At 37.0% G+C, this 22,538-nt stretch overlaps 1 protein-coding gene across 1 annotated transcript; it reads left to right on the top strand.

The window, feature by feature from the left end:
• The first annotated feature begins 1,655 nt into the window (after window positions 1-1,655).
• Window positions 1,656-22,538, top strand: LOC307000240 (polymeric immunoglobulin receptor-like). Its single transcript, XM_079615675.1, has 10 exons — window positions 1,656-1,829; window positions 1,928-2,239; window positions 3,871-4,221; window positions 4,335-4,640; window positions 4,735-5,046; window positions 8,108-8,407; window positions 8,476-8,778; window positions 19,087-19,119; window positions 19,263-19,315; window positions 22,241-22,538. Exons 1-9 carry the CDS (start codon window positions 1,772-1,774, stop codon window positions 19,283-19,285), a joined length of 1,998 nt encoding a protein of 665 aa, XP_079471801.1. The 5' UTR covers window positions 1,656-1,771; the 3' UTR covers window positions 19,286-19,315; window positions 22,241-22,538.

Here is a 22,538-nt window from a genome sequence, read left to right as displayed (position 1 = left end):
TAATTTACATTTGCGTATTACATCCACAAGGGATGTAAGAAATGTCTACATACAGTCCACTTGTTATTACTACACTGTACAAAAATATGTGTAAAAAAAAACAGTGAACTGCATGGCAGCACAGGGTGCCAAACTTTATCAATAATGGTGACAAATATCATTTTCAATAAATCAACATCTAAACCTCTGTTCATTTTTAATAAGAGCTTCTGTAGACGTCTGACAGAAATAAAGTCAGTCTGGTTATAATATTAAGCTGGTAATGCTGTTTGTGGAATGTCTTTTGTCTTCAGTTGATAAAATCACAAGGCTGTGGCTGGAAGTCAGTGTTACATGTCTACACTAATACATTTTTGTTTTAAAACGCATCTTTTTCTCTCCGTTTTGGCCGTCTGTCCATCACCATATGGACTGTGAACACTGTGACAGCGTTTTGAGTCAACGCAAACGTAGCGTTTTGAAAACGCTCTACAAATTTGATCAATTTGAAAATGCAGTATTTCCATCACCATGTGGACTGTGAAAACGGAGGCTTTTGAAGACGATGACCCATTTCTAATCATGTGATGCAGTCATGTGACCAATTCAGCCAAGATGGTGGACGACATCGTACAGCTGTTGTTTTTTGACGGAGACGGAGGTTTACTCGCAGTTGTTGTTCCGCGGCGAAACTCGAGGACAGTTGCGTTTCAGACCTGGGGCCTGTTTCAGAAAGGAGGTTAAGTGAAAACTCTGAGTATGTTAACCCTGAAATGAGGGAAACTGTGGGTTTCCCGTTTCAGAATGGGAGGTATATCAAACCCGAGAAAGCAGAGTAAGTCAAGCCCGTTTCTGAAAGAGAGGTAACTTATACTCAGAGTCAGTTACCATGGCAACTAACCTAACCTGGTCGAGAGCAGGTTTTCTCCGGTAAACCCAGAGTTTCTTGCGGTCTCCTCCCCTTTTTTAAAGAGGAACCGGTGTTTAAACACCGTATTCATTCTTTCTGTACATTTATTCATTCCTGTTTTTTTCACGGCTGTTTTTTTATTTTATTATAAGATGAAGTCTATATAACTCCTTAACTGGCAACTTAAAATACAGTAGATTAGAGTTATATCATGTAGTTCTAAACAAATTCTACAGAATTAAACTGTGGCATTTACTGAAAATCACTGAAGTGTGTTCATCTGTGCTCCAGAAGTTGATGGAGGTGGTGAAGGGTGTGTGATGATGTGCGGCTATTTTAATTCCAAAGGCCAAGGGAACTTTATCAGGATGCACAGTATCCTGGATCCATGAAATAACTGGCCTTTACAAATATAAATCCGCCGCCTCTATGGGGATTTAACACATAAAATAGAATATTTTCAATACTTCGACCTGACATTTTTCTTTATCAACTATTGCTTGCAAAATGATGGACAATGGATCACATTTTAAGCGTGTCCCATGATAATAAAGTCAAGTATATTATTAGGCCTAAAGTATTTACACATGCGTTTAAATTAATATACGGAAGTGTCATCTGTCCTCTGTGTTTCTCTGCTTGTCTTTCACACATATACACTTCACACATATCTTAACACTTTCTGACCGTGCAGATCTGGGTGTAACCGTTATAGAGAATAAGGAAGCAGAAACGTGAGAGAGACTGACGCAGGATCTGTGGACTTCTAATGATAGAGACTTACACCGCATTCAAGGAACACGTTTGATCAGTTCTTGCTTTCACTGGATTGTGATCGGATCTGGTTTTTCTCTGGATATCTGAGACTGAAGTCAATCTGGAATGAAGACTGCCATCATCATCTTCATTTTCATCTTCATCACTCTCTGCCTGATCTCAGGTCAGTTCTTTACTACTCAGTGTGGGACAAATAATATATTATATTACCCAGATTGAAGATAGATAATAACTGAGAGCAAATGATCTTGTGTTCGGCAGGTCAGGTACTGTGTTTCAATGTGTTTGGATGCAGTGGAGGGAGTTTAATGTTCAAGTGCATGTACACGACCAAGAGCGAGACTGATGATCAACATAAAGTGAAGAGTTTCTGCAGAGACAGGAGGTGTAAGACGGGCATCAGTGCTGATGTTCAGAGTCGATGGGTTTATAACGGGAGATTCGCTCTGTATGATGATGAAAACAGCAGATTCTTCACAGTGTTTATCAGGAACCTCAGCATAGAGGATGAATGGCAATATACATGTGGAAACAGTCAGACAAGGAAGCATGATGTTAAGTTAGTGGTGAACAGTACGTATGCTTTCTAACTTATGGTGCGTTCAAGTCATGTAGTAAAGATCGTATTTATGAGTTGAACGCACATGAACGCCACCACAATGTCGTAAACACGAGTGGAAAGCTCGGGAGTTTCTGTAAGCCCTGATCTTTACGAGTTGGGTGCGTGTCCCATGAACTAAAATTATAAAAAAATCATCACACCCCTGATGCACATTCCTTGTTCTTCATTTTCTAGAAGTAGAGTTTAAGAGTTTAAGAACTTTGCTGTATCTTTGTGTAATTAATTAAGAGAAAGTACATCGCCATCTTACGAAAGTAACTTGAACGCACATGACGTCATAAACACGACTTCCCACATCGTATATAGAACTTCCCAGGAGGACTTGAACTCACCATAACTACAGTAATTATTAATTATATTTCTATTAAAGGTGCAGTACGGAAGATTTTGAGTAATTTTGAACAAAAATGTATTACTTCCATGCCTTACACTAATTCACAATGGTCACCTTATAATAATAATTCATAATTAGAGCTGGCAGGTTGGATTATTCAGGGAAAATGACAGTTTTATGTTTTATGTCATTATTCTTTTGCATGTTCATGTCACTTTATTAAAAAGAAAAAATATACCTTACTTGTTCAGGTGTATGTAGGCTACACAGGGACCGTGAAGACACTGAATTAAACAAAACAGTCCTCATAATAATCACAAATACACTTACATTTCTATAAATCAGTGTTTATGAATGAATGGCTTGCTGTAATTGCTCTGGTCTTCGTCAACAACACGCGCTTGCACCCCCTGCTGGCGAGGTCGACTAACAGCAGATGGAGATTATGCTCGGTAATAGGCCCTATGCACAGCTTCACTACTTCCTGAACTTAAGCAGGGTCCTTTGTTTCCTGTCTGCCAGGATTGGCCAAACTGATTAATCCAGGTGTGTCTGATTATTGTTGTTGGTCAGACACACCTGGATTAATCAGTTTGTCCAATCCTGGCAGACAGGAAACAAAGGACCCTGCTTAAGTTCAGGAAGTAGTGAAGCTGTGCATAGGGCCTATCTACTGCTTTTCCTGCAGTTCCTGGATGTCAATATTGAATTTACTGTCGAATTTGAACCACTGAATTTGTGGAAGCGAATTTGTAAAGCGAAATAAAACGGACCGAAAATTGCCTGTTGAATATGATGTATTTTTAAACAGTTTGAATATTTTGGAAGTGAAATATGAAAGGTGAATATGGATAATTTAATTTTTAATAATGAAAATGTATTTGAAATGTTTTGAATTGAAATATTCACAGCTTAAATATTCAACCATGTTGAATTTGAGCCAATAAAAATTGCAAGTCCTAAAAATATAATGCATTAAAATGCAAGCATGGTAAATGAAATGCAATTTTTTTCAAGTAGTGCAATTCAACAGGCTTTTTGTTTCAAAAACATTTGTCATTAATTTACTTTTATAACCTAAAAACTACCACAATCCACGTAAAAATAAAAACTCTGCAAGGAACATGACATTGTATGTTTCACACAGAGATGGCGATAGAGAGGCCAAAGTTTCCAGTGCACCTTTAATAACACTAATAATATGTTAGATTTCAGAGCGTCACAAGGTTTTGTTGGAATCATTTTCAGGGTCTCGTTGTGGGAAGTCAGTTATCCGGGACGGGTATCGTGGACAAAAGAAGATCACTTTCCGCTGTGAATATGAAGAGAAGTTTAAAACACACACCAAAGTTTTCTACAGACTGAATGCGGATCCTGTCCATGTTCTGAACAGCTCACGATCATCACAATCATCCGAGGAGAAGTTCATTCTGTCGGACAGTCATAAAGATCATTTTAATGTGACCATTAGAGATATTTCTGCAGCGGACGGAGGAGTTTATTTATGTGGAGTGGAGAGAGACGGGTCAGATCATCGATCTTCAGAAACATCAATTCCTCACATATCCTTCAGTACAGAGATTCAGCTCAAAGTTTATAGTGAGTTTAGTTTCTTTTTAATGAAAATATCCTTACAGCTCTAAATAAGAAATGTAAAATTCCTCCTGACTTTTAATAATGTAATAAATCAACATATAAATCTCTCTTTGCAGGTCAAACGTCTGTCCAGGTTCAGGCCTACTCCAGTAAATCAGTCTTCATCACCTGTACATTTCCACAAGAGTTCAAAGGAAACAAGAAGTTCCTCCAGAGAGATTCACAGAAGAAGATATTAGTTGATGAACAGAATAAATGGGTTCATTATGATAAACTGCACATGTTTGATGATTCCAGTGAAGGACGTTTGCAGGTTTTTATCAGTGATTTAACCGCGGCTGATGAAGCGACGTACAGATGTGGAGTGAATATCGCTGATGATGAAGATCTGTTCTCTGAGATTAAACTGATAGTAAAGCAAGGTAAAGAGCTTCTCGGAGGACCTTCATTTTAGAGACTCACAATAAGAAAATTATATTTTGATATTACATATTTTTCATTGTTTTTGGTGTATAGTTGATAATTTTCCGGCATCAAGCAAAGCATCTGCTGTTATTGGTGAAAGTGTGAAGCTCACCTGCAAGTTCCCCGAGAAACACAACGAGACCTTCACACACTTCTGCAAAGAGAACAAGGAGAAGATCTGTGAACGCATCAGTTCATCAGAGAAACGCTTTGAGTTTTCTGCCGGTCCAGCAGGAGTTTGTACAGTGAGCATCAGTAATGTGAGCGTGAGAGACGCTGGAGTTTACTGGTGTGGAGCCGAAACCAGACACACAAACCTGACGTCTGTCTCTCTCACCAATCGACATCTACTCACTCCAACTCGTACACAGCAAAATCCCCAGTGTTAAATTAACACTGCTCGGAGCATATATGGTCCCACTCTACAGAGTGTTAAAATAACACTGAATCAGTGTTAAAGTTAATGAGATAATTAAGTGATTAATCAAGTGATGATTGAACATTAATGATGGACACCTGCTGTTAACAAGCAGAATCACTGAAGAACAGAGAAACACAAGAACTACAAATGACTTTTAGTCACAGCTTTAAATTAAATCAGCTGAAGATAAAAATAAGACATTCAATCTCTAAAGATTTCTGCAGAGGAGGATTAAACAACTCCACAAACAGCATTACCAGCTTCACTTATTACTAACCAGACTGACTTTATTTCTGGTATATGTCTATGGACAAAAGTTTAGATGTCGATGTAAAAAAAAAGGTCACCATTATGGAGATCAGTATTTCATTTAGTTGGGCAGTTAGACTCATAACATTTTAAGTGCAATTTTGCTCTTTGTAACAATATTTACCAAAACTCATAATATGTTACAAAAGAAGCTAAAAATATTACATGTCCTGGTGTAATCATTTTCATTATTATAAAGATGAAAGATTCATTAATCTTATCCCTGACAAAAAACAAAAGTTGTTATTAGTTATTAATAAAAGTCACTTTTTTTTACACAGAGCAGTCATCCTGAATTAAAAATTTGATATACATTTCCGATTTTTTTTGAAAATTATTATTTTTATATTAGAAACGACAGACATCAAGAATAAGTGTATGAATCTCAACAATGGTGACATGCTTCATGCTGCAATGCATGCTGGGAGCCATGATTTTTATACTATGGTGCCTCCCATAATGCATTGCGGCATAAAGCATGTCACCATTAATGAGATTCATACTCTGATTCTTGATGTCTGTGTGTTTGTCCAAAGATTATTTTCCCAATATTTAATAAAATAAAGATTCAGCTTGATGACTGATCTATGGAAAGAAATGAATGTTATTGAAAATCTATTAATACCAAATAACCATTTTCAGTAAATGATAGCATTTTTTAATATTTGTACTTGTTGAAAACTATAGGCCTATCACCTGACCATCTTTGTTGCTGGCTTTCTTTGCAACCTTTGTGTGTTTTGGTAAACACTGTTACAATGACCATGAAATCAAATAATAAAAAAAGAATCAAATTGCACAACTAAAGGCAACACTGTTCACCATAATGGTGATTTTTAAATGGTGACTAAAACATCAACATCTAAACCTCTGTTAATTCTCAATAAAACTTCTGTAGACATTTGACAGAAATAAAGTCAGTCCTGGTTAGTAATAAGTGAAGCTGGTAATGCTGTTTGTGGAGTTGTTTAATCGTTCACTGTTGAGATCTTCACAGATTTAATGTCTTATTTTTATCTTCAGCTGATTTAATTTAAAGCTGTGACTAAAAGTCAGTTGTAGTTCTTGTGTTTCTCTTTCCTTCAGTGATTCTGCTTGTTAACAGCAGGTGTTTATCATTAATGTTCAATCATCACTTGATTAATCACTTAATTATCTCATTAACTTTAACACTGCTTCAGTGTTATTTTAACACTCTGTAGAGTGGGACCATATATGCTCCGAGCAGTGTTGATTTAACACTGGGGATTTTGCTGTGTACGTACAGCAACCATAAACCAAATAACATTTATATTACAGCATATAAAAACTAGGTTTCACTTTATTTGGATGGTCCCTTTAACACATTCTGTTATCTATAAGTAACATTGCCCCTTCATGTCTACTAACTATCATTAGTGTTAGTAGAGCATTAGTAGACTGGTCGGGTTAGGGTTAGAATAAGTTGGCATGTAGTTGCAAAGTTACTTATAGTCAGTAGAGTGTGTGTTGGAGGAGCATCACGATAAAGAGTTTGCAGATATTAAAGGAACACTTCACCCATTTGCATTAGACTTTGTATCTTTAGAAACCCAGTCACGTTTTCGAATGGTCATGGTTTATTCCCTTATTTTCCCCTGAGATGGGAGAAATAAGGATTTAAGTGTTCCACTTCAACAAACTTCTTTGAATAAGGGTAAGACTACAAACACTAGCTCATCATTTATCCAGTAGAAGGCGCTGTTCCGCATGTTTTCAACCCGCCCATGGAGGGATCTCACTCACAGAATGTACATATAGTGTCAGCCATTCTTTATTTGGAAGCTAAGCTAACAGTTTCTTATTCTGTGGAGAAAGCTGAGTAGTAGCGGTGACCATCCTCTTTTTCCCGGACATGTCCGGCCGTCGAGATCGTCCAAATTGTCCGGGATTCGGCTTTTGCTTTCTGCAGTCGCATTCATTGTTTACATGCACACCTTTTGTTTCAATCTAACGTTAACTGAATTCATTCCGATTGGTGAATCTGAATGTAGTGTTTACATGAACGCTAAACAAGTGATCGTTTGATGTGCGTTTTAACCTTGCTAGGAAAATTCCCGCTCCTCCGTGAGAGATACGAGACCGGTGCGTCTCACAGGCGCCGGCGCCGCTTATCAGTAATCACGCCACCGGGCTCGCATCGTTCTCCCACTGCTGTCAGTCTCGCGTCGTTCTCCCGCGGCCGTAAAGTCTCGTTCCTGCTCGTCACAGTAAACATGAGGAATGGCGACTGTAGAACGCAAAAGCCGAATCCTGGACATTTTGGGTGACATCAAAATACTGGGCAGACTCACGGAGACTCACTAGTAGCATAGCCTTGTTGTTTACTGCGATCTCTTACCGGTAGGCGTGGCTTCCTAGGGCAGCGAAGCAAGTGCATTCTGGGAGTTGTTGTCTTTCATCCCCATAAGCCAAAAATACATTTTCTGGCTTTTCTCAGTCTAGAAGGCTCCAAATTCAAAAATAATTTCACATTTCTTCTACATAAATGACCCATTTTAAATGCACATTCATCTTTCCAGAGGTGAAGTGTTCCTTTAAGCAGACAGTCGACTAATACTCTAATGACAGTTAGTTGACATGTAGTTGCACAGTTACTTATAGTTAACAGAATGTTCAAAAGGGACCATCAAAATAAAATGTTACCAAAAACTTCTCCTTTTCTTTGACTATTAGTGCCTCCAGTGGTCGGACGTGAAGGAGATTCTTCTGAGATCAAATGCCCTTATGATGAAAACCATTCAACAGAAATAAAGTTTCTGTGTAAAGGAAAGTGTTTCACTCCAGATGCTCAAAATATCATCCGATCCGATGAAGCCTACATTAAAAAATCAAAGATTTCCGTAAAGGACGAGACTGAACTCAATCTCTTCACTGTGACCTTGAGTGACCTGAGAGCAGAGGATGCTGGGATATACTGGTGTGCAGTGAAAGAAGCGTTTAATCTTCCCATAAAGCTCATGATCCTGAAAGATGGTGAGAGTGTTTTCTGGAGAACATCTCAGTGTTTTCTGTCCTCATCCTCACGTGTGTGTTCTCTGCAGCGCTCCTCACTCCTGAAGCGTCTGTGGGAGGATCGGTGTCCATCAGCTGTAAGAACGTCACGGGTCAAACACTGAGGCTTTTCTGCAGAGGAGATCAGCCCAACATCTGTGTGCGAGACGGAGTTCGTGTTTCATCCAGTAACAGAGCAAACGGCCGATTCTCTCTGACTGACGAAACCTCAGCCGGAGTCTTTACTGTGAACATCAGCGGTCTGACAGAAGAGGATTCTGGGAAATACTGGTGCGCAGAGGAGACTTCAGGGTCATACGTGTTTACTGAAGTTCATCTACGTGTGATCGGAGGTAAAAGATTGATTTGCTTAAAAATATATAATTGCAATAATTTGTCACGATTGTTCTAATTTCAGAAATATTTTTTTTACATTTAAATCACAATTTTTTCACTATCAAGTAAGTACAAATCATCTGATTTATTATATTTATCATATACATTAACACACTGTAAACAAAACCATGAATCTCTCAAAACCTTAAACAGTGAAATTCCTGATAAACAAATCCAATAATTCCAAATTCTGTTAATGTTTCACTTTGTATCGTCACATAGTAAGTGCATTTACTCAGAAATCACAAACAATAAGGTCGAGATCCATGTTTGTATTTATTACAGTTCATCACTGAAGGTTTGATCGCAGATTTAGTCTCACAAACAGCACAAGCGGCTCGCGACAGAACAGACCGACTGAATGACACTTTTATTTAACAGAATATCTCAAATGGAGATCGAGAAACTCCAGCTTGTTTGTCTGTGTTTTCAGATCTGGGATAAACGGATGTCGATCACAGAGAGTGTGCATGCAAATGATTGACAGATTGCAAAGATAAAGTAAAACTAAGACATAAAATGCATAATTTTAAAGAGAAAATGTTTGGGGATTTAAACTCTTGACATCTGGCAACTGCAAGCATGGAAGATATTGAAGGCTTGATACCAATGCAAAATAACTGAATGTAAAAAATAAATAAAGTTTTCAGGATAAATAACCAACGGCGCAAAATTGAAAAAAATATTTTTAGAAAAGGAGAAATCGTAATCACAATAAAAGATTTATCATGTAGCGCTTCTTTCTACAGCTTTGTTTCTTACACTGTTAGACCTTACCGTTTTTTTTTACAGTAAAATACTGGCAACACTGTTGCCAGTAATTTACTGTTAATTGTACAGTTCTTTACTGTAATCTACAGTATTTTACTGTAATATACAGTTTGTTACTGTAAAATGCACTAAATTAAAACTTGAGTTAAAACTAATTTCACTTGCAGAAACCGACTGCCTTAAATTGACCAACTGTCATTTAAATGTATTAACTAAAATGTGTAATGCATTAATAATGTGAGAAAAGAGTTAAGAACTTTCATTAGAAACCACTAAAAAAGTACATAAAAAGATTTCCACTGGACCAGCAACTACACAATCACCGCCTGTTAAATAAAGCAACATGCAGCGTTTCATCAATATTAATAGATCTTCTGCTGGACTGAAGCACAGGCTCTACTCTTCAGCACAACGGTGACCCAAAAAAAATACATTTTACAGTTAACAACTGGCAACAGTGTTGCCAGTATAAACCTGTTTTATAACTTACAGTTTATTACTGTTAAAATACTATTCGTGGGTGTGTCTTTTTATCTTACACTGTTAACCCTTTCAACCCCACAGGAAAATCCACACTACAAAGAGTAAAAAGTAACATTGATAAGATAATGAAGGGAATATATAAGTGATTGTTGAGCATTAGTGATGAACACCTGCTGTTATCACGAGCAGAATCACTGAAGGAAAGAGGAACACAAGAACAGAAAATAGAGAAACACAAGAACTACAACTGACTTCCAGCAATTACACATTATTACACTTATATTTTTAACCAGTATGACTTTATTTCTGTCATACATCTACTGAAGTTGTTATTGAGATGTTTAATTGAAAATGTTTGATATGAAGTTACCAATATAGAGATCAGTGTTTGCTTTAGTTGGGTTGCTGATGCTACAACATAAGATCTTCACTTGCTGCTTAAGCTGCATTTTAACAAGTCACACTTGTACACACACACACACACACAGTTTGTGAATGATTGTGGCTATATTCAGTACGATAACAAAATAATATAGCCTGTCCATTCACTAAGAAGTTAATTCTCATTCCTTCAGAGTTGAATTCTCAATCAAAAGTGTTTTATTACCACCACTGTGAAACCACAACAATTACAAATTTAATTTTTAACACATGCATAACCAAAAATAACAGAGCTACATTGTCTTTTTGAAACACAGAGATATCACAAATCAGAACATGCATCTCAACAATGGTGAGAATATTTTTTATTATTATTATTATTCATGCAGCAGTGCATGCTGGGAGTTTTATACTATCCTGGAACCCAGCATGCATTGCGACATGAAACTTTTGATCGTCACCATTGTTGAGATTCATACGCTGATTGTTGATGTCTGTGTGTGCCTAAGTCAAGCAGTAGTTAATAAAATTTTAATGCACTATATGATTTCAATATTCTTCAGAAGAGCTGATTACAGAAATATTGCTGAATTTCATGTTGTAGACTATCAGATATATGATATTCATAGCTCCATAAATTCATAGCTTACACACAAAAAAAGAGCAGAAACTCACTCATGGATGATTGGGACATTACAAAACCACAAAATCCTGATCAACATCCTCTTGACTTTTTATTGCAGTAACAAATGTGCTTTATAAACTCACTGTTAAAGCAGCCAAAGAGATATGATTGATAGAAGTTTTCCAGTCAAGGTACAAGAGACCAACTAAAGCAAATACTGATCTCCATCATGGTGACAACAAACTTTATTATTAACTAAATCCCTGTTCATTCTCAACAATAACTTGAAATAAATAATGTTAAACTGGTTTCACACTCAGTGTGGCTGGAAGTCAGTTGTAGTTCTTGTGTTTCTCTTTTTTCTGTTCTTGTTTCTCTGTCCTTCAGTGATTCTGCTTATCAGGTGTTCATCAGTGTCTCAATTCACTCACTTCTTTTCATTCAAGTGGACTATATTAGTGAACTAGTGTAGGGAATAGTGAATGAGGGTATAGGGTGTGATTGGGAACACAGCCTCTGAGTGTCGACTTTGAGCGCTGTTAATTCACAGTATATTCCTGTAGGTATATTCCTGTATATTACTGTTTTAATGGTAAATGGTATGATATTGTAAGAATGTGGGCTTTTTCTACAGTAAGGGCTAACAGTGTACAGTGTGATCATGTATGTACTGTCTCTTTAAGGCAACATGCTGTGGTCAATTCTGCAGATTCAGGGTTATTTTCACACCAGCTGAAAACCACAGACAACATGACGCATCAAAAAAAAAAAACGACTGATTTTTAAAACACTCAAAAATTACTTTATTTGGATTAGTCCAAAGTACAAAAAAAAGGTAAGCATCAAAAGGTTTCAGGAGGGGATAAGGCCAAAACAATAAAAATAGTACTGACTTTATGGGGAACACTTTCTTAAAGGATTAGTTCACTTTTAAAATGAAAATTCTGTCATCATATACTCACCCTTAAGTTGTTTCAAACCTGTATGAATTTCTTTCTTCTGCTGAACACAAAGGAAGATATTTAGAAGAATGTCAGTAACCAGACAGTTTTTGGTTCCCAATGACTGCCATAGTATATTTTTTTCCTACTATGGCAGTCAATGGGACCAGTTAACTGTCTGGTTACTGACATTCTTCTAAATATCTTCCTTTGTGTTCAGCAGAAGAAAGAAATTCATACAGATTTGAAACAACTTAAGGGTGAGTATATGATGACAGAGTTTTCACTTTAAAAGTGAACTAATCCTTTAAGCCACGCCCATAAACACGCTCCGTTCGCTCTCTGTCTCATTCTCCGTCCACATGACGCTGTTTGTTTGTACATGTTGAAGGCTACAGAGTCCTCTGATTGGCTAGAATACGTCTTGGTAACCTTCCTCTGATTGGGTAAAAAAAAAATCCTCCCAGTGGCAATTTTTCCATTGGTGGAATTTGCCTAACAACATCGATTTCATTGGCCTTTTTATGCAGTGGTATTGAGCAACAGCGAAGCGTGTGTATAATACAAACGTGATATCACTGTTTTCAGCGGAATCTGAGGAAGACGGCAAAAAAGACCGCACCTCTCTATCATTAATAGTTTTGAAGATAATTGCACATTTGTAAAAGTATGCCATTTTGGGCGGTACCGCCCAATTCGTCCTCAGAGGGTTAATTAAGTGATGATTGAACATTAATGATGGACATCTGCTGTTAACAAGCACAATCACTGAAGAACAGAGAAACACAAGAACCACAACTGACTTTTAGTGACAGCTTTAAATTAAATCAGCTGAAGATAAAAATAAGACATTCAATCTCTAAAGATTTCTGCAGAGGAGGATTAAACAACTCCACAAACAGCATTACCAGCTTCACTTATTACTAACCAGACTGACTTTATTTCTGGTATATGTCTATGGACAAAAGTTTAGATGTCGATGTTTAAAAAAAAGGTCACCATTTTGGAGATCAGTATTTCATTCAGTTGGGCAGTTTGACTCATGGCATTTTAAGTGCAATTTTGCTCTTTGTAACAATATTTACCAAAACTCATAATATGTTACAAAAGAAGCTAAAAATATTAAATGTCCAGGTGTTATCATTTTCATTATTATAAAGATGAAAGATTCATTAATCATCCCTGACAAAAAACAAAAGTTGTTATTAATAAAAGTCACTTTTTTTGACACAGAGCAGTCATCCTGAATTAAAAATTTCATATACATTTCAGATTTTTTTTGAAAATTATTATTTTTATATTAGAAACGACAGACATCAAGAATCAGAGTATGAATCTCAACAATGGTGACATGCTTCATGCTGCAATGCATGCTGGGAGCCATGATTTTTATACTATGGTGCCTCCCATAATGCATTGCGGCATAAAGCATGTCATCATTAATGAGATTCATATGGGGATTCTTGATGTCTGTGTGTTTGTCCAAAGATTATTTTCCCAATAATTAAAAAATAAAGATTCAGCTTGATGACTGATCTATAGAAAGAAATGAATGTTATTGAAAATCTATTAATACCAAATAACCATTTTCAGTAAATGATAACATTTAGTAAATGATAACATTTTTTTAATATTTGTACTTGTTGAAAACTATAGGCCTATCCCATGACCATCTTTGTTGCTGGCTTTCTTTGCAACCTTTGTGTGTTTTGGTAAATACTGTTACAATGACCATGAAATCAAATAATAATAAAAAATCAAATTGCACAACTAAAGGCAACACTGTTCACCATAATGGTGATTTTTAAATGGTGACTAAAACATCAACATCTAAACCTCTGTTAATTCTCAATAAAACTTCTGTGGACATCTGACAGAAATAAAGTCAGTCTGGTTAGTAATAAGTGAAGCTGGTAATGCTGTTTGTGGAGTTGTTTAATTGTTCACTGTTGAGATTTTCACAGATTTAATATCTTATTTTTATCTTCAGCTGATTTAAATTAAAGCTGTGATTAAAAGTCAATTGTAGTTCTTGTGTTTCTCTTTCCTTCAGTGATTGTGCTTGTTAACAGCAGGTGTCCATCATTTAATGTTCAATCATAACTTAATTAATCACTTAATTATCTCATTACCTTTAACACTGATTCAGTGTTATTTTAACACTCTGTAGAGTGGGACCATATAAGCTCCGAGCAGTGGTGATTTAACACTTGGGATTTTGCTGTGTATCTGATCAGGACAATTAATAGTTCCTATGTTTGTACAGTTTGTATTACTTAAATAATACACAATAAAGCTTAGGTAACGTTAGATCTTGCGCTTCATTGACTTTTGAGTTTGTGAGCAAATAACAGATTCAATCTTCAATGCAATTATTGGATTTTAATAAAAGAGACTAAAGAATACAAAACTACAATTTCACACGGAGTAAATATGCATATATATATAGAGTAAACAAAACACATAAGGTACCAACGAAATAAATCAAATTAACGAATAATATGAGGGGAGAGAGAGAAAGAATGAGAGAATGAATCAGGGAGCGAGTGAGAGAGAGAGAGAGTGAGAGAGAGAGAGAGAGAGATAGAGTGACAATTTTCAATTCAGTTACTTTCCAAAGAGACCCCAAGTATGTATTAAAATATTCGCAGGAATATTCTAGACAACCTTTAAACAGCAGTTTCAATCGTGAGATAAAATACTTGCTTAAATCTGGCTCTCAGAGGTGTGTGTGCTGATTTCAAATTGTCCTGCAGTTTCCCGGAGTTCCTTCCTGACGCAGGTGTTGCGCAATTTCGGCCGCTCACACGAATGTAACACTTTACCGAAAGGTGACCGAACTCAGACGGAAATAAAGAAAAGCCTAAGATGAAAACGAAGTTTTCAGAAAATAAAACGAAGAAGCTCCTTGGCGGAGTTTTCTCGTGAAGATGAGTAGATTCTTCTCTTTGGCGGAGTGCCAAGAATAACGGCAGAGGCTTGACTTTAAAGGCGACTGGGTCACACCTATTTCTCGTGGCTGGGCCAATCGTTGTTCCGAAACGGAGGCGGGAAAGACGTTCTTTGTTTGAATCGTCCCACCCTCCTTACATAATTTAGAGCGATGTCAAAATTGAGCATTTATTCTCAGAAAGATGGTATTTCTGAAATAATGCGTCTTTTTGTGATTTGTCGTCGAGATTCGACGCCGTCGGGTTTTTACAATTCTACAGACACCACAAACGACAATTTTGCGAGTCCGGACACAGAGATATAGGATTGTTTGTAATTCTGGGCATATAAAGTTTGGTTTTCATCCTGCACACCTCAGAGATACATGTACATACATTTAACCACAAAAGCGATACATTTCATACATTTAAAAGCTAGTTTTCAGTGAGAAAAGTCCGTGAATTAGCTCATGTGTGTGTGTGTCTTGGTGTGTGTGTGTGTGTGTACGCGCAGACATTCCTGTTGCGCTGTGTTCCCTCCTCCCCTTGGGTGAGGAGAGCGTTCTGGGGGCTTTGAAGCTCGGTTATCAAGATCTGGGGGTCTGTCTTGTGTTGCGTGGTCATTCACGAGTCGTAAAGGTGTCAAGAGACACTCGGAATCCGGCCACGGTGGAGCCATGGCGGTAATTTAGGTTCTTGTGAGTCTTGATTTACATATCTGAGTTCAGAGGGTGGCAGCACGAAGGAATGTGGATTTTTGCAAAGAGAAATAGAATCATGATTCTGGCCCATTCGTTACACCGACTCCCAAATGATTCGTTCAACGACTCATTTTCCCAAACCCCTCCTTTGCGCGACGCTAATCTGCGTTGATTGGTCAGATGACCCAGCAGTGTTTACAGAGATAATACTTATTGTTTAACACGGAGTACAATGATGCTTTTATCAATTAAATCGTGTTATAATAATGATTATAGTCCACTGCTTTGTAGTTTGTAGTAAAAAACTAAAAATAAGATAAAGAATTTAATGTTATGTTAGCGAGCATAGCCCAGAGTTCATATTGTAAAAGCACAATCAGTCTTTGTTTGCGTTAGCCCGATGCATAAACAACGTTTAAAAAAAAATAAAAAAAAAATGCAGTTACGTTACTACGAGGTATTACTCTATTCTTTAAGACAACTCCGAAAACAACGACAAACACTTCACATATCTCAATACAATTGCCATTGAAGACCTAGAAGCTAAACGGTGATTACTCAACAAACAAAATAATTATTAAGCATGCTACATAAAACATAAAAGCAACAATTATTAATAACACTTACAGGTTGTGATACGGAGGAGGAAGCTGATGCAAATACACTTGGAACTGAACCTTCCTTCAATATCAGCCGGCTCGCGAATCCAAGTTTGAGTGCATTTAAGTTGGTAAAGCAATCGTCTTCAAAATGGCTCGGACTATACTTCTGTGGTATAGTTATATATATGAATTGTAGCCACTTAGTCTTCAAATGCTCCTCCTTGGGCAGATCGCACTTCAGAACACAGCGTCTCGTCGCCATGATGTTTCCCTCTGGAGCGCAATAAGTGGGCGTATCGTATTCAAATATGTCACAAGTTGACGTCATCTAGTGACAGAAAAAGCTTCGGTCTTCTAACGATTCATAAAAATGACTCAGAGTCGACTCTTACTTTTGAAAGACAATAACTTTATATAAGGTGCACTTTCATATTTCAAACTTTGCAGGATGTTTTTGTTCACTTAGATCTATGTTACACACACAGCAAAAACTCCAGTGTTAAATTAACACTCCTGGGAGTGTATATGAGTCCGCACTCAAGAGTGTAAAGTGTTAAAATATGAGTGTTAAATGAACACTCAAGAGTGTTAAAGTTAATGAGATAATTAAGTTATTAATTAAGTGATGATTGAGCATTATTGAAGACACCTGATGTTAACAAGCAGAATCACTGAAGGAGAAAATCACAAATTGTAAGCCACCATTATGGAGATCAGTGTGTGTTTTAGTTGGGCTCTTGACCCTTATATTATTAACTTTAGATTTTGGTTGTCTGCGTTTTCTGATTAGTAACAGTCAGATGAACAACGAGAAAATGTGATCCGATGGTGTTGGTCATGTTTTGTCAATCATATTGTGATATGAAATAAACAAAACTTACTTACATAGTTTGGTTTAACTTGTTTATAAAGCAGCTCTCTGATACTAAAGTGTATGATTTTCAGTATTTTTAATATAATCCGAAATATTTAATAAACATTGTTCTGATCAAGGAACTTTTAAATACTTTATTTAGAAACACAGACATCAATAATCAGCCTGTGAATCTCAACCATGGTGACAATAATAAAGCATGTTGCAGCGGCTGCCACCAATCAACTCATTAATGGCTCCCATCATGCATTGCGGAATGAACAAATTATATGAAGTAATTTCATTTTCCTAATTGAATATTTTGCTTGTCACCATTGTTGAGATGCATAGACTGAATCTTGATGTCTGTGTGTGCCTAAAATGAAGATTTTTTTTTTCAAAACAACTTTAAAATAAATTCTTCAATATTTATTTATCAAAAATGCTGGATATTTATGTAGAATCACAGTTATGCTGTAATAAACAACTGAAATTTTAATCAGAAATAAGAGTTCAGTGATCAAGTTCATATTATGATTGTCATAATATTACCAACAGATCACTTTTTTTCTTTGTTCATCTGTCTGTTATAAATTAATAACAGCAGGCACACAGAATTTTAAGTTAATAATATAAGGGTCAAGAGCCCAACTAAAGCAAACACTGATCTCCATAATGGTGGCTTACAATTTGTGATTTTCTCCTTCAGTGATTCTGCTTGTTAACATCAGGTGTTCATCACTAATACTCAATCATCACTCAGTTAATAACTTAATTATCTCATTAACTTTAACACTCTTGAGTGTTCATTTAACACTCATATTTTAACACTTTACACTCTTCAGTCTGGACTCATATAAACTCCCAGTAGTGTTAATTTAACACTGGAGTGTTTTCTGTGAACACTGGAGTTTTTGCTGTGCACTACATGAAAGGTAAATTTCAAAATTCCATAATAGGTGCCCTTTAAACGGTTTAAACTCAAGGAGAAGACAGTTCTGGCAGCCTGGAGTCAGAAAGGGTCACTCCAAACTGGGTCTTACTCTCCAGCTTTAACCACAAGCTTCCCCAGCCAGGAGCCAATCAGTGGAAACCAGGAGATGATGGTAGTTAGTGTCAGAAAAAAAAAAAAAAAAAAACACCACCAAAACATTGCACATGTTCCAGTCCACTTTTAGACACGCACTTGCGAACTTCCCCTCGGGGGAATCCCTGCTGCCATTTTGAAGTGCGTTCCACTTCGTGAAATGGACGAGGGAAGTATATATGGACAGACCCTTGTTCCCTCGATTTTGACCGAGGGAGAAAGTCTAATGCATATGTACACTTCAGGCACCTATGTGTCCCACAATGCAGTACGATTGTGACATCACCACATATCTAGTCTAATCACCACCACAACAAACAACTCTTACAACTTTTTATTTATTTAAAACAACTTAAACACACCTATATACATTTGGATGCTGCATTAAAACAAATTCTTAAAGGGATTTAAAAATAATAATAAATCAACTCCATAGTTGATTCCAAGTGATAAAGGGCTTAGGACGTTCCAGTTTTGTCCATTGCCGTTTCCGCCAGTGGCACTCATGCAACGTAAGCAATGACGCACATCCGAGTGAACGAGACTGAGGGAAGTTAGCGAGTGAAGGGCATGACGATTTTGGACTGGAACGCAGCCATAATAATAATTACGCCTTGGGACGAATTACGCCTTGAGATTCATGCGTCTGAATAATGTGGTAGAAATTTTTGGGCACAATTTTTTAAAATCTGTCTTATTATCTGATTATGACTGAAACACTGATGGATGATAATTATTAATGTGATAAAAGGCTCTACTAAATGTAATCGTATACAGAACGTTTTCTTCAAACAAAATCACATTTGTGTTCCACAGATGATCTGAGTATATAATGACACAACCTCCTCTAATTTATTTAACCATCTGTCCTCTATGATTGTGTATTTTCAGAAACAACGACACCACAGGATGGAGAAAAGTCTGGTAAGATCCAGCAGACCCATTGCTCAGTTTAGGTTGAAAGTGAAATCTTGAATCTGAAAGGAATGTTTGATGTACAGTGTGTGTATGCATGCTTGTACATGATGTCATAATCTCACCTTGACAATCCCTTTGTGTGATTTCAGGCTTTTCTGTTTTCTGTTTGTGAGGGTTTGATCCTGCAGGCTGAAATACATATGTAAGTGGTGACACACAAACACACACACACACACACACACACACACACACACACACACACACACACACACACACACACACACACACACACACACACACACACACACACACACACACACACACACACATACACACACACTCTCACTCTCACTCTCACTCTCTCTCTCTCTCTCTCTCTCACACACACACACACACACACACACACACACACACACACACACACACACACACACACACACACACACACACACACACACACTCTCTCTAATCATGAGACATGTCTAAAGAAATGCCGAAATTACAAGTTTTAAATAATTTAAGTCAAATTGAAAACAAAATATTCTCTGTTCATGTAATCTGCTTAAAAAAGTGAGATGTCAGTCTTTTGCGAGTCACCTCATTATCCCACGGAGAGCGATGCAAACACCTGTATCAACTCGAAAACACACATTTAGTCAGATTCATCCCAGTGTCAGAAGTCCCCAGTGGTAAACTAACACTCCTCAGTGTACATACATGTCCAACTACAGAGTTTTAAAAGTAACACTAAGGCCCCGTTTACATGTAGATGGTTATTTTGAAAAACTGAGACATTTCCCTTCGTTTGTGCCCCTCGTTTACACGCAAACGGAGAATTCGCCTGGAAAACGATTCTTTCTAAAAACTCCAGCCAGAGTGGAGATTTTGGAAAACTTAGTTTGCAAGTTTGCATGTAAACTGAGAAAAACTGAATTTTAGGCAGCCGACGTCACAGTATGTGACTATTTTCTGGATTCTGGCTTCTTGTGACACTGCCACCTACAGAGTTGGCATGCTCTTAACAGCATATACATGGGTTCGTGTTCGATCACTTTTCTGAAAACTGACAGGTGTGCACGATGTTATTTTTGAAAACAGAGAGGCGTGAAATGTCCGTTTATGAAAATAACCGTCCACGTGTAAACGTAGCCTAGTGTTGAAGTTAATGAGATAATTAAGTGATTAATTGAGTTATGATTGAGCATTATTGAAGACACCTGATGATAACAAGCAGAATCACTGAAGGAAAGAGAAACAAGGACCGGACAAAGAGAACCACAACAACTACAACTGACTTCAGTCTCAACCTTAGATGAAATAAAATAAGACATTAAATCTGTGAAGATCTCAGCAGAGGAGGATTAAACAACTCCACAAACAGCATTACCAGCTTCACTTATTACTAACCAGACTGACTATTTCTGTCAGACGTCTATGAACAGAGGTTAAGATGTTATAAAACGAAGCCAAAAACAAAGGTGTTCAGGTGTCATAGTTGTCATAAATTAGAATTATTCACTATTCTTATCCCTGACCTAAAGTTGTCATTTGTTATTAATAAATAACTATCACCTTTCCTGACACAGAGCACACATTCTGAATTTTGATTTGTATGTACATTGCAGACATATTTTGAAAATCATTATTATTATTTTACTAGAAACAAACAGACATCAAGAATCAGTGTATGAATCTCAACAATGGTGACATGAGTCATGCTGTTTTATACCTCTGGTGCCTCCCATACTGCATTGTGGCATAAAGCATGTCGCTATTGTGGAAACTCATATGTGGATTCTTGATGTCTGTGTGTGTGTGCAAAGATTATTTTACAAATAATTAATCTGATCTGTTGAAATAATGCTGTTGAAAATAATCTATTAATAACAAATAACCACTTTCAGTCAATGATAAAACTTGTGAATTGTTTTACTTTATGATATTGAAAACTATAGGCCTATCAACTGACCATCTTTGTTTCCATCTTTCTTTACAACAAGTTTAAGTTTTATTAACTACTGTTACAAAAACCATAAACACATATAAGAGTCAAATTACCCAACTAAAGGCAACACTGTTCACCATAATGGTGATTTTTAAACATCAACATCTAAATCTCTGTTAATTCTCAATAAGAACTGTAGACGTCTGACAGAATTAAAGTCAGTCTGGTTAGTAATAAGTGAAGCTGGTAATGCTGTTTGTGGAGTTGTTTATTCCTCCTCTGCTGAGATCTTCACAGATTTAATGTCTTCTTTTCTCTTCAGTGGATTTCATCTAAGACTGTGACTAAAAGTCAGTTGTAGTTCTTGTGTTTCTCTTTCCTTCAGTGATTCTGCTTGTTAACAGCAGGTATTCATCACTAATGCTCAATCATCACTTAATTAATCACTTAATTATCTCAATAACTTTAACACTACTTCAGGCCCTGTTTACGCGAGAACGCTCACGGTTGAAAACGTAAAAATATTTTATCACATGTGCCTTTCTTTTAGACGGCGACAGCGTTTTTGGGGCTTAAAACGCAAAAAAGTGAAACCACCCTCCAGAGTGGAAATCTTAAAGACGTTCCACCATCGCGTTCCCGTCTAAAGGGTAAAAACGCAAAAGTGTACTAGGGAGAGAAGTAGAAGGAAGGTTGTACGCAGGCGCGCGGTGTTGTTGTGTGGCAGTGCTTCACATAGCCGCCTGGAGTGCACACTACATCCAATTTCACACACTTTTGCGTCACCATATGCACGCAGATTTCCCCCCCATAACGCTCGTCTAAACGCAGAATAAAAAGTGATAACGCAACGCCACTTTTGCGTTTTCTCTTCAGATCGTTTCCGTGTAAACATAGCCTGAGTGTTACTTTAAGAGTAACAGTGTTGATTACTCTTAGCAGTGTTGATTTAACACTGGGGATTTTGCTGTGTATGTAAATCAGCACTGAAATAAGATAACTTACATAAACTGGTAATTCTTCAGCGTTCAGAGAAACAGTCGGGTCAGTGGGGTTGTACTTCTGCACTGCGGCTTTCCATGATTTCGTCAGATCTTCCTGAATTTCCAGATTTGAGAGGGTTTGTCAGTTTTATAGGGTTAATCAAACGTAAAAGAAAATGTAAATCAATGTGTTTTTCAGTTTCTGTCATCTGTCCAACCTTTGAGATGTTCTCCTCAGTCAGACGAGCTTCTCCCACACACTTTGGCAGTTTTCTCCTGACGATCTTGTCCAGGATGTTTCTGGATTCCTGCAGGTTTTCAGCAGTGGAGGACGAGATCTGCTCAAAGATCTCATCTGACAAAACAACAGAAGATTTATTATTATACATGTACTTCACATGTCCTGAGACACATAACCACATGTCTCAAAGGAGAGAATATGTTTATCCTGGTTTCTGTTAATCTGGTATCTTTAGCTCTTTTTGAGTTTACATGTT

Source organism: Phoxinus phoxinus (genome assembly GCF_949152265.1).
Source record: "Phoxinus phoxinus genome assembly, chromosome: 6".
Lineage (NCBI taxonomy): Eukaryota > Metazoa > Chordata > Actinopteri > Cypriniformes > Leuciscidae > Phoxinus > Phoxinus phoxinus.
The sequence above is the reverse complement of the archived record's forward strand: the minus strand, read 5'-3'. Positions and strand labels throughout refer to the sequence as shown.